The sequence below is a fragment of the Pithys albifrons genome, chromosome 4, assembly GCF_047495875.1.
Source record: "Pithys albifrons albifrons isolate INPA30051 chromosome 4, PitAlb_v1, whole genome shotgun sequence".
NCBI classification, from domain to species: Eukaryota; Metazoa; Chordata; class Aves; order Passeriformes; family Thamnophilidae; genus Pithys; species Pithys albifrons.
In genome coordinates, this window is record NC_092461.1 from 92,535,315 (window position 1) to 92,548,641 (window position 13,327).

At 46.1% G+C, this 13,327-nt stretch overlaps 1 protein-coding gene across 1 annotated transcript in view; it reads right to left on the bottom strand.

Annotated features, from left to right (window-relative positions):
- Nucleotides 1–13,327, bottom strand: part of CTNNAL1 (catenin alpha like 1) — a 63,127-nt gene that overhangs the window by 35,527 nt on the left and 14,273 nt on the right. The window contains exon 2 of the mRNA XM_071554994.1: nt 1,470–1,659. Within this exon, the coding sequence (XP_071411095.1) occupies nt 1,470–1,659 (190 nt within the window). The remainder of the gene's footprint in view (nt 1–1,469; nt 1,660–13,327) is intronic.

A 13,327-nucleotide genomic window follows, 5' to 3' on the forward strand; every position in this document is an offset into this window, starting at 1 on the left:
CAGCAGTTTACTTGGATCTCTGAAGAGAAAACACATGCTTCATATAACAAATGGAATGTCTTTAAATTAGGACATTTCTGTTTTCAGCCAAGTTTACTGGAGCGACTAGGAATTTTCAGTCTAAAGTTTATCCAGAATAGTCCTTCAAATCACAAGAACAATCATTCATCACCAGCATGTTTCTAGACATTGTGACTCATTGTTGAGGGATTTTCAGAGGATTTGTTACAGTACCATGCCCAATTTCTAAGCTTTTTTTTTTTTTTAATCACAAATAATAGTATGACCTGCATCCCCAAAGTCTGAGGCCAGTTCAGTGATTTGGCAAGAAATACACCAGTTAGACAGCAAAAGACAGGTTTTTCAGGATTCTAAGATTATTAAAAAAATAAAAACAAAACACCCACCCACAAGTCCACTCTTTAACTTAACAGAACAGTTTTAAGTACAGTAACCCATGTCTTGGAGTAGAGTATTGCTCCTTTCTGCAGTCATCAAGATGTTAGTGGTGAAGGGTCATTTATTTGCCTCCACATCCAGAAGCTCAAGACTGACTCTCTGAAGCCACAACAAGCAGGAAGTCTATCACACTTGTAGCTACATCGACCTGTTCAAACTCAGAAAGATTCTTCCAAGTAGAATTTCCCATGATCCAAAGGTATTTGAAAGAAAAAACAAAACCTCACCCCATTAACAGCAGAAGGAACATTTTAATTGGAGTCACCTGAAGGCTGAACTGTAGATACAAGAATATGCAGTACTGAGAGCCACTGAAATATCATGCAAGGAATAGCACTTAATAACTAAGAAAGTAGTTTCTAGCATGACACAGACATTCTGTTATGTTACTAGAGAATGTAACCCTCATTCTCCTAGACAGGCTTCTGTGAGAAGGCAACTCAGTTATCCAAATTTCACATTCAATTCACACACACAGCAAGTTTGCAACAAAACTTGAATCCAGCAAAAAGGCAAGCACAATATGATTTTCATTCTACTGCAGAGTCATCAGATGACTGATGTGAGTCATCTTACTGAGTCCTGATGAAATATGGGTTGACACTGACCTTCATTCAGACATTCAGATTTAGAATGCAGTGACCTCAATAGCATCATAACACTCAAATAACTTTAGATACTCCACAGTTTTAGCTTGGCAGCAATAAACTCTAAAGTTGTATTCTCAACACTCCGCTCTTTGTCTGTAATAACATCATAAAACAAAGAGCAGTCAAGTAATTCCTTGTGGTAAATGATCCTAAAAAATCAAAGTCAACACATAATTCCATTCCCTGTTCATAAGATGACAGTAATTTAAGTAAGTGACAAAACCAGGTAACAGATCAGGCCTTGAATGAATCAGCAGAGGCGGGTTAAGCAATTAAATAATAAAATCCTTACGTTATTTCTGATACTAAAAATAGTGTGTCAAAAATGGCACTAGTACAATTTCATGAGTAACTACATACCTGCTCTCCTTGCCTCGATGCAGGCAATACTCATTTCCTCTTTCAGTTCATGGTTTTCATTGGCTATGGCTTCACCCACTGTAACAAACCTTCCCACTGCCAGGTTAACTGCCTGGCCCACTCGCTGAATTGCCTGCAGAGTCTTGTCTGAACGCTTTGGTTTATCCTTATGATTAATAAGAGTAGTGATCTGTAAACAAGAAGAGTTACTTATTAGAACATTTTAACTTCAGCATTAAAGGCAAGTTTTGAACTGAACTTGGTAATAGATTTTTACCATGCTTCAGTAATAAAATTTAGTGTTGATTCATGAGGTATCATTTAACTTCTCAGAGACTAAAAAACAAAAATTGGAGTACAATTTAGGTTGTTCACTTGCTGTGATCTCAGTTTATCTCAAACGAACAGGGATTTTTTATTTTTTCCCCTCTCATTTGGAGTATTAAAACAAGCTGCCTTGGGTCTGAACAGCCCCTCACGCTACAGACACAGCCCTTCCCCCATTAAAATATTCATGGTACTCATAACTTAAACATCCTCACAATTACATGTTTCTCAAATTTAGAAAAAAGTTGCCATTTAGATGCAAGTTATCCCTAAAATAATTTGTGAGGACATTACTAGTCTGAACTCCTGACTTGGCTTTTCTGCCCATTACATCATGCTGTATCTTCCTTTCCTCTAGGATCACAGGGACCAGAGATCAGCTGCACATTGGCTGCAGGAGATTGAAGATTTTTCCAAAACACGGAACAAGAGGAAACAAACCAAGAGACCTTCCCTCTCTCTTTGCAATTGAAAAAGTCAATACTTCCTAGAGCACTTTGCATGCCCCAGGAGAGAGGGAGAAAAAAAGAACAGTGCTGCCCTATGGAAGAACTGCTATGAGAACGGAAGAATATTTCATCCTGGTACAAATGGCAATACAGAAATGCTTAGTCTGTCCACTGCCTTCTTACATATGCCCTATTTTTCCAACTTGTACGTATGCCACAAGGTCTAAAGGAGAGACACTTTCTATAATTCATATGACAAATCTGACCCTCTAAGAGTCCCCCAGATCACCAACTTCAACCCAAAACCTGTAAGCCCCAGATGCCTTTCCAGTGAAAAGATCTTCTTTCAATGAAAACAGTCCTATTACTTTTATTTACTCTTATTGCTATTATTTACTGAGAAAATATCTGAACAGCTTTCCTGAATTCTTGCATTGTAGATGCTTCAGGTATACTGAATGAACAAAGACCTGACAGCAGCTAATCTAACAATCATAGAATCATAGAATCGATTGGGTTGGAAAAGACCTCCAAGATCATCGAGTCCAACCCTTGGTCCAACTCTAGCTCATTTACTAGATCATGGCACCCAGCGCCACGTCCAATCTGCATTTAAAGATCTCTAGGGATGGTGAATCCACCACCTCTCCGGGCAGCCCATTCCAATGCCTGATTACTCTCTCTGTAAAAAATTTTTTTCTGATATCCAACTTAAATTTCCCCTGGCAGAGCTTAAGCCCATGCCCCCTTGTTCTATTGCTGAGTGCCTGGGAGAAGAGACCAGCCCCCACCTGGCTATAACTTCCCTTCAGGTAGTTATAGACAGTGATGAGGTCACCTCTGAGCCTCCTCTTCTCCAGGCTAAACAACCCCAGCTCCCTCAGCCTCTCCCCATAGGACTTGTGCTCCAGTCCCTTCACCAGCCTTGTTGCTCTTCTCTGGACCCGCTCCAGCATCTCAATATCCTTTCTGAACTGAGGGGCCCAGAACTGAACACAGTACTCAAGGTGTGGCCTCACCAATGCAGAGTACAGGGGAAGGATCACTTCCCTGGTCCTGCTGGCCACGCTATTTTTGATACAGGACAGGATCCCATTGGCCTTCTTGGCCACCTGGGCACACTGTTGACTCATGTTGAGCTTCCTGTCAATTAGTACTCCAAGGTCCTTTTCTGCCTGGCTGCTCTCCAGCCACTCTGTGCCCAGCCTGTAGCGCTGCAGGGGGTTGTTGTGGCCAAAGTGCAGGACCCGGCACTTGGCCTTGTTGAACTTCATCCCATTGGAATCAGCCCATCTCTCAAGTCTATCCAGATCCCTCTGCAGAGCCCTCCTGCCTTCCAGCAGGTCGACACTCCCTCCCAACTTGGTGTCATCAGCAAATTTGCTGATGATGGACTCAATCCCCTCATCTAAATCATCAATAAAGATGTTAAACAGGACTGGACCCAACACAGACCCCTGGGGAACACCACTGGTGACTGGCCGCCAGCTGGATGCAGCTCCGTTCACCAGCACTCTCTGGGCCCGACCCTCCAGCCAGCTCTTAATCCAGGAGAGGCTACACTTGTCTAAGCCATGGGCTACCAGCTTTTTCAGGAGTATATTATGGGAGACGGTATCAAAGGCCTTGCTGAAGTCCAGATAGACCACATCCACAGCCTTCCCCTCATCCACCAGGTGGGTCACCTGATCGTAGAAAGAGATCAGGTTGGTCAGACAGGACCTGCCCCTCCTAAACCCATGCTGGCTGGGTCTAATCCCTTGTCCACCCTGAAGGTGCTGTGTGATTGCACTCAGGATGAACTGCTCCATAACCCTGCCAGGCACAGAGGTCAGGCTGACAGGCCTGTAGTTGCCAGGGTCCTGCTTGCAGCCCTTTTTGTGGATTGGGGTGACATTCGCCAACCTCCAATCATCTGGGACCTCCCCAGAGAGCCAGGACTGTTGGAAGATGATGGAGAGCGGTTTGGCAAGCTCTTCTGCCAGCTCCTTCATCACCCTGGGATGGATCCCATCTGGTCCCATAGACTTGTTAGGATCCAGCTGGCTCAGTAAGTCGGTCACTATTTCCTCCTGGAATACAGGAGGGGTATTCAGCTCCCTCTCCCTGTCTACCAGCTCCAGAGGCCAGTTGTCTTGAGGGCCACCTGTCTTACTGGTGAAAACTGAGGTAAAGTAGGTGTTAAGTACCTCAGCCTTCTCCTCATCTTCCTTAACTATATTTCCCTCCAAGTCCAACAGAGAATGGAGGTTTTCCTTGCCCCTCTTTTTGTTATTAATGTATTTATAAAAGGACTTTTTGTTATCCCTAACTGAAATAGCCAAATTTACTTCAAATTCCACTTTTCTTTCCCTAATTTTTTTCCTGCATGACCTAGCTCTATCTGTAAATTCTTCATAAGTAGCCAGCCCTTTTTTCCATAGTCTGTAAACTTTCTTTTTATCCCTGATTTCTTGCAGAATCTCCCTATTTAACCAAGCTGGCTGTCTTCCCCTCCGGCTGGCCTTTCGGCACACTGGGACAGCCTGTTGCTGTGCATTCAAAATCTCCCTCTTAAAACATGTCCATCCCTCCTGGACCCCCTTACCTTTAAGGGTTGTTTCCCAGGGTATGCTCTGAATCAGTTCTTTGAATAGGCCAAAATCTGCTCTCCGAAAGTCCAAGGTAGAGGTTTTAATGGTGACTCTCCTTACATCCCTGAGGACTGAAAATTCTATTATTTCATGGTCGCTATGCCCCAGGCGGCCTCCAACCACTACATCATCTACCAGCCCCTCTCTGTTTGTAAATAGTAGGTCTAGCAGGGCCTTCCCCCTGGTAGGCTCATTTACCAGTTGATGAAGGAAATTGTCCTCTATACACTCCAGGAACCTCCTTGACTGCCTCTTCTCTGCAGTATGAAGCTCCCAGCAGATATCTGGCAGGTTAAAGTCACCCACAAGAACAAGGGCTGGAGATTTTGAGACATCTGCCAGCTGCTTGTAGAATAATTCATCCCCTTCATCATCCTGGTTGGGTGGTCTGTAACAGACACCCACAAGGGTGTCAGCCTTGTTGGCCTTGCCCCTGATTCTGGCCCACAGGCACTCAACCTTGTCACTGCTGACCTCAACTTCAACAGAGTCAAGAGACTCTCTAACATATAAAGCCACCCCTCCACCTCTCCTTCCCTGCCTGTCTTTTCTGAAGAGCTTGTAGCCCCCCATAGCAGCACTCCAGTCATGTGATTCATCCCACCACGTTTCTGTGACAGCAACTATGTCATAGTTTTCCTGCTGCACTATGGCTTCCAGCTCCTCTTGTTTGTTTCCCATACTGCGTGCATTGGTGTACATGCACTTCAGCTGGGCCATTGATTTCATTCTCAACTCAGGCTCTATGCTCTTAGGCCTGTCTCTGGAGAGCCCAGTTGCTGTCCCTTCCCCCTTCAAACCTAGTTTAAAGCCCTCCTAACTAACCCTGCCAACTTATGGGCTACAGTTCTTTTGCCCTCCCTAGATAAATGAAGCCCATCTGCTTTGATGAGACTGGGCAACACGGAGTTCGCGCCATGATCAAAAAACCCAAAATTTTGACGATAGCACCATCCCCTAAGCCACCTGTTGGTAAGCTGGGCTTTCCTAAACCTCTCCTCATTCATCCCAGCTAGCACAGGAACTGAGGCAATTACTACCTGTGCTCCTGTCCCCTGAAGAGATCGGGTCAGTGCCTTGAAATCTTTTTTAATTACTCTGGTACTCCTTTTATTAATGTCATCACTTCCAACCTGGACAACCAACAGTGGGTAATAGTCTGAGGGTTGGATAAGTTTAGGAAGTTTTTTGGTAATATCCCTCACCCTGGCCCCAGGAAGGCAGCAAACTTCCCTGTGGGACGGGTCTGGCCGACATATAGGGCCCTCAGTTCCTCTCAGAAGGGAGTCACCTATTACAACAACCCTTCTCTTTTTTCTCTTACCTGTAGTCGTAACCCGTCCGGTAGGCTGGGGGTAACCAGAAGATCTTGTAGATAGATCCTCCTCCTGACTGTCCTCCAACAGACTGCCCGAGTCCAGGGCCATATACCTGTTTTTTAAGGGCACCCTGGCAGGTGAAAGGGGTCGAGAGGGGGTGTTTTTGCCTCTCTGACCAGGCACCTGTTTCCATTCATCCCCAACCCTATGGTTTGTTCCGTCTGCCTGATGGCAGGAGGGGCTGGGCTTCACCACCTCCTGCTGGGCTTCCTTAGGGGTGGAAAGGGTGTGACTCCACCAGTCAATTTCCCTTTCACTCTCCCTTATGTTTCTGAGCCTATCAACCTCTTCCTTTAGCTCTGCCACCAGACCCAGCAAATCGTTCACCTGCTCACATCGTATGCAGGCACTTCTCATACTGTCCTCTGGTAGTAGGTCCAGGCTCAGACAGTCTATGCAGCCGGAGGCCTGAGTGGCTGCATCCTTTTTAGAGGGTTCAGTCTGTATTGACACACCTCTACTGGTAACAGGAGCAACAGCTTTCATTTTTCTGGGAGGCATGACTGCCTTAAGCTGGGGGGAAAGGTAGAAAGAGACAAAGAAACAAATGAACAGAGGAGAGAAAAAAAAAAAAAAAAAAGCTGCAGAAATACCTAGGCTTCTGCCCTGCCTGTTTGCCCTGCCTGTGCGAACTGCCGTGCAAACTGCCGTGCCACGCCCTCACTGACGTGCCACGCCCCTGTTTGCCCGCTCCTGTTCGCGGCGCTCCGGGTCGCTTGCGCTCCCTAGAGATGTTCTTAAAGCCTTCTCACTCTCCTGCTAACGAGCAAGCCCCGCCTCCAACTCCCCTCTGAGTCACCTGCTGATAGCTGAAGGAGCAGCAAACAAAGCCTGCCAGGGAATGAGCCAAGCAGCTCCCTTCCCTCCCTTTAAAGCCTTCTCACTCTCCTGCTAACGAGCAAGCACCGCCTCCAACTCCCCTCTGAGTCACCTGCTGATAGCTGAAGGAGCAGCAAACAAAGCCTGCCAGGGAATGAGCCAAGCAGCTCCCTTCCCTCCCTTTAAAGCCTTCTCACTCTCCTGCTAACGAGCAAGCACCGCCTCCAACTCCCCTCTGAGTCACCTGCTGATAGCTGAAGGAGCAGCAAACAAAGCCTGCCAGGGAATGAGCCAAGCAGCTCCCTTCCCTCCCTTTAAAGCCTTCTCACTCTCCTGCTAACGAGCAAGCACCGCCTCCAACTCCCCTCTGAGTCACCTGCTGATAGCTGAAGGAGCAGCAAACAAAGCCTGCCAGGGAATGAGCCAAGCAGCTCCCTTCCCTCCCTTTAAAGCCTTCTCACTCTCCTGCTAACGAGCAAGCCCCGCCTCCAACTCCCCTCTGAGTCACCTGCTGATAGCTGAAGGAGCAGCAAACAAAGCCTGCCAGGGAATGAGCCAAGCAGCTCCCTTCCCTCCCTTTAAAGCCTTCTCACTCTCCTGCTAACGAGCAAGCACCGCCTCCAACTCCCCTCTGAGTCACCTGCTGATAGCTGAAGGAGCAGCAAACAAAGCCTGCCAGGGAATGAGCCAAGCAGCTCCCTTCCCTCCCTTTAAAGCCTTCTCACTCTCCTGCTAACGAGCAAGCACCGCCTCCAACTCCCCTCTGAGTCACCTGCTGATAGCTGAAGGAGCAGCAAACAAAGCCTGCCAGGGAATGAGCCAAGCAGCTCCCTTCCCTCCCTTTAAAGCCTTCTCACTCTCCTGCTAACGAGCAAGCACCGCCTCCAACTCCCCTCTGAGTCACCTGCTGATAGCTGAAGGAGCAGCAAACAAAGCCTGCCAGGGAATGAGCCAAGCAGCTCCCTTCCCTCCCTTTAAAGCCTTCTCACTCTCCTGCTAACGAGCAAGCCCCGCCTCCAACTCCCCTCTGAGTCACCTGCTGATAGCTGAAGGAGCAGCAAAGCCTGCCAGGGAATGAGCCAAGCAGCTCCCTTCCCTCCCTTTAAAGCCTTCTCACTCTCCTGCTAACGAGCAAGCACCGCCTCCAACTCCCCTCTGAGTCACCTGCTGATAGCTGAAGGAGCAGCAAACAAAGCCTGCCAGGGAATGAGCCAAGCAGCTCCCTTCCCTCCCTTTAAAGCCTTCTCACTCTCCTGCTAACGAGCAAGCACCGCCTCCAACTCCCCTCTGAGTCACCTGCTGATAGCTGAAGGAGCAGCAAACAAAGCCTGCCAGGGAATGAGCCAAGCAGCTCCCTTCCCTCCCTTTAAAGCCTTCTCACTCTCCTGCTAACGAGCAAGCCCCGCCTCCAACTCCCCTCTGAGTCACCTGCTGATAGCTGAAGGAGCAGCAAAGCCTGCCAGGGAATGAGCCAAGCAGCTCCCTTCCCTCCCTTTAAAGCCTTCTCACTCTCCTGCTAACGAGCAAGCACCGCCTCCAACTCCCCTCTGAGTCACCTGCTGATAGCTGAAGGAGCAGCAAACAAAGCCTGCCAGGGAATGAGCCAAGCAGCTCCCTTCCCTCCCTTTAAAGCCTTCTCACTCTCCTGCTAACGAGCAAGCACCGCCTCCAACTCCCCTCTGAGTCACCTGCTGATAGCTGAAGGAGCAGCAAACAAAGCCTGCCAGGGAATGAGCCAAGCAGCTCCCTTCCCTCCCTTTAAAGCCTTCTCACTCTCCTGCTAACGAGCAAGCCCCGCCTCCAACTCCCCTCTGAGTCACCTGCTGATAGCTGAAGGAGCAGCAAACAAAGCCTGCCAGGGAATGAGCCAAGCAGCTCCCTTCCCTCCCTTTAAAGCCTTCTCACTCTCCTGCTAACGAGCAAGCACCGCCTCCAACTCCCCTCTGAGTCACCTGCTGATAGCTGAAGGAGCAGCAAAGCCTGCCAGGGAATGAGCCAAGCAGCTCCCTTCCCTCCCTTTAAAGCCTTCTCACTCTCCTGCTAACGAGCAAGCACCGCCTCCAACTCCCCTCTGAGTCACCTGCTGATAGCTGAAGGAGCAGCAAACAATCCCAGGAGATGAATTGTTGACTAAGCATGGTCAGCAAGTCTACTGAGAGCATTAGTCCAAATGTTGAGGAAAACCAATCTGATAGAGGGTCCCAACTTTATTGCCTCAACTGCTTTTTAAGCAAACAGCAACCCAATGCTGGGCTGATATTACATTCACACCGTCACTGACTTCTCAGAAGTATATATAAAATAACACTGGCCTAAGACAAACTGCAAGTTTACATACTGTCTACAAGTTTACCACCCACGGCATTTTACACCAGTAAAAGTTTAAACATGTTCTGCATCACCCTGAAAAAAATGCATATGCAAATCACACTACAGAGTTAAAGGAATCCCACTGTCTCTTACAAATCATCAAGGGCATTTATTTTAATTCCTATTTACTGCAGAGGTATGCAAATGATAAAAATCATTAAGATGTCACAGCTTAAACTTCTTTATTAAAATCTTACAAAACGCTTTCAGAAACACGAGTGCCTTTAACATTTCTACCATTTCTTTAGCACTCTCTTCAGAGAGCATCATCAGTTTTGCAGAAAAAAACCCAAATCTATAACCCCCTACATTCCCTTCCCTGTCATAAGGTTAAGCAAGAATCAGCAGCTGTTTTGACAGGTCCACCACCTATGTCGTATTAACCTCATGAAATTCAGCAAGGCCAAATGCATTGTCCTCCACTGGGCCCAGGACAATCCCTAGTATCAATGCAGCCTGGAGGATGCATGGATTGAGAACAGCCCAAGAGAAAACAACTTGGGGTGCCAGTGTACGCAAAACTAGACGTGAGCTGACAACATGTGCTCACAGCCAAAGAGCCACTGCAATCTGGGCAGTGCGTGGCCAGCAGGTGAGGGAGGTGACGCTCCCTCTCAACTCCACTCTACTGAGACCCCACCTGGAGTGCTGCATCCAGCTCTGAGGCCTCCAGCATATGGACATGGACCTGTTGAAGTGAGCCCAGAAGGGGTCAAAGATGACTAGGCCAATGGAGTAACTCCCCTACGAAGAAAGGCTGAGCCAGTCTGGAGAAGAGAAGGGTCCAGAGAGAACTTACAGAAGCTTTTTAATATATAAAGGTGGCTTAGAATGATGAAGAAAGGCCTTTTTACTAAAGCATGTAGTGACAGTAGAAGTCAATGATTTTAAACTAAAAGAGGGTAGGTTTAGATTGGATTTACAGAGATTTTTTACCACAAAAGCTGTGAGGCACTGAAACAGGTCCCTCAACTTGTGGATGCCCCATCACTGTGTGAGTTCAAGGCCAGGTGCCCTTATCCATAGCTGAGGGGTGAAACTAGATAGTCTTAAAAGGTTCCTTTCTGTGATTCTATGACCTACTCTAGACACTCACTGGAGTAACTTGTATATGCAGATTAAACTCAAGCTCGGATGCCTATGGTTATACACAGCAGCTGAGGCTTTGCAAATACCTCCTGGAAAAACGATCTCTTAGCTGGATAGTATAATTTCTTCTCAGACTGGATAACTTAGGGCCACTATAGTAACTATCTTAACATTGGCATGGAGAGAAATTCGTTGAGCTCCCTCATCTGTTTTTTTCAGAGAAGTCAAAAACTAACTGGTTTCCAGTTAAAAACAATCATTGTGCAAAAACTAAAACAGAAGTTTGTTAAGAAGTTTGAAACATGTCACAAGAAACAGCTTCATGTAACACCTATTTCAGGTGTGTTCAACAAACATGTAGCAAATGCAGTCTGTACTGATATTAGATTTGCATAGGATGGCTGCTATAAAAAAGTAACAAACAGCCCTAAACATGAGTAGGTAGGTCATGATGAAAGAAAGAGAGAAAGACATAAAACACAGATCAGCTAAAGGAAAAAGGCTATAAACACGAGTTAGACATAAACCAAATGTAAAATGCTTAACGTTGAAGGCATGAGGAAAGCTGTTCAGACACAGATGGGCTTCTCATAACCTGCCACCTGCAGAAAACACTGCTGTGCAAACAAGGAGAAAGTGTAACTGAGAAATCGCTTTCTCTATCATGAAGTGTTAAGAGTGACAGGTGGAGTTCTAGCTGTGTCCTCCATTTCAAGTAAAGTTTTGAAAAAGCAGGGGGAATAGCAACTGCGGTTTCAGATTCAAGACTTAATCAAGCTTGTAATTAAGGATCAATTATAAAAGCTAACAAAAGTGATCTTAACTGAGCCAGGGGAGGAATTTCACTAGTATGTTAAGTGACAAACTGAAGGAAACTGTGATGCTAATAAGCAGCACAAAGATTATTTAACCAGTTCAGACCATAGTAACAAAAACAATCCCTAAGAAGTACAACTGGAGGGCTGTTGAGAAGAGGCACACAATATTAATTGCCTCAGGACACAAATACAGCAATGAGCATTAAAAGGCCAAGAAGCCAGGCTTCTGCAATGAAGAATAAGCAAAGTTTTGCTCCTGACTTTTAAACATTTAAAACAAAGATAAATTAGACAAGTCCAATGAAGGAAAGACCCACAAGAAACCTAGCAAGGAACTTTCTCCTTCAAAGAAACCTTAATCTATAAAAAACCTGAGCGAGTAAAAGTTGCAACATTTAGGATATTTCAGATTACAAGGATTTGCTTTCCCCAGACCCATTCAGTTGCAACTGTTACTGTTGTGTTTCTTTCAGCTTTTCAAAACAAAGGAAACCACTTTGAGTACAAGAACATCATCTAAGCCCTCCTTTAAATTAGCACCACTCAAATATTTAATCTGTTGTATTCTGACCATGTATTACCCGGTCACCAGCATCTGTGGTGTTTGGGCAGGAGTTAACAGCCGAAAAGATTACCTGCAAGTCTCTTTGAACAAGAGTAATACGTTACTACACGCTGTTTACTTAGGATTTACTGATCAGGTCCTAGAAAGGGAACAGTCCTTTTGATGGTACTCACCCTCTGTTTAATGTGAGCTCTTACACTATTTCCACGGAGTGCTCATCTGAGATTTGAGACAATCAGTTTAAGGAGTGTGCAGCCTCAAGAAATTGCCAGTTACAATCTTCTGTCACTTGTTACTAGACACCACAGTGGCTTCTTCTCCAGTACTTTACCAAAACTAACACATATACACATAATGTACCACAATGTACTTCTTATTTAAGGAAACAAGCTCAGTTGTGGCAGTTTTGGAGCAGCTGTTTTCAGATCTCTTTGAGGGCCTTCAGATACGGATATTAAAGTTGTTACATGCTTCATGCACAGGAAGCATCATGACAGCACACTTAGCTAAAAATATTCTAATGTCTATTTATTGTCAGTGTAATTAAGTCTTGCATGACAGAATTAAGTGATACTTAAGAGACTGGGTTTCAGGAAGTATTTATAGACATCTATAAATAAAACCAGAGGAAATGTAGCTATTTCACAGCTACTGCTACAAACACAAGATTTAAACTTCATGTTGGAAGATACCCTCTCCATCTCCCACATTGTACACAGGATGATTTAGACTCTAAAGACCAGTACTTTTTCAATACCTCTTATGTGGTGGGTTGACCCTGTATGGCTGCCAGGTGCTCACCAAAGCTGCTCTTTCACTCCCTTCCTCAGCTGGACAGGGGAGAGAAAATATAATGAAAAGCTTGTGGGCTGAGATAAGGACAGGAAGAGATCACTCACCAGTTACCCTCACAGGCACAAATCAGCCTCCACTTGGGGATATTAATTGAATTTATTACCAATCAAATCAGAACAGGATAATGAGAAGTAAAAAACCCCAGAATCTTAAAAACACCTTCCCCCCACTTCTCCCTCATTCCTTAAGGAGGCTTCATTCCTAGTTCTCTACTCATTTCCCTCAGCAGTGCAGGGAGATGGAGAATGTGGTTGTGGTCAGTTCATCAAATGGTTTTGTTGCCGCTTCCTCCTTAGGAAGAGGTCCCCTTCCCCTGCTCCAGCATGGGGGCTCTCCCACTGGAGACAGTCCCCTGTGAACTTAGCTCTAACATGAGTCCTTCCCACAGGCTACAGTTCTTCATGAACTTCTCCAGCATGGATCCCTCCCACTGGATGCAGTCCTCCCAGAACAGACTGCTCCAGCATAGGCGCCCTGTGGTGTCACAAGTCACACCAGTGAAACCTGCTCCTTTCTCCATGGGGCCACAGGTGCCACCAGGAGCTTCAGCACAG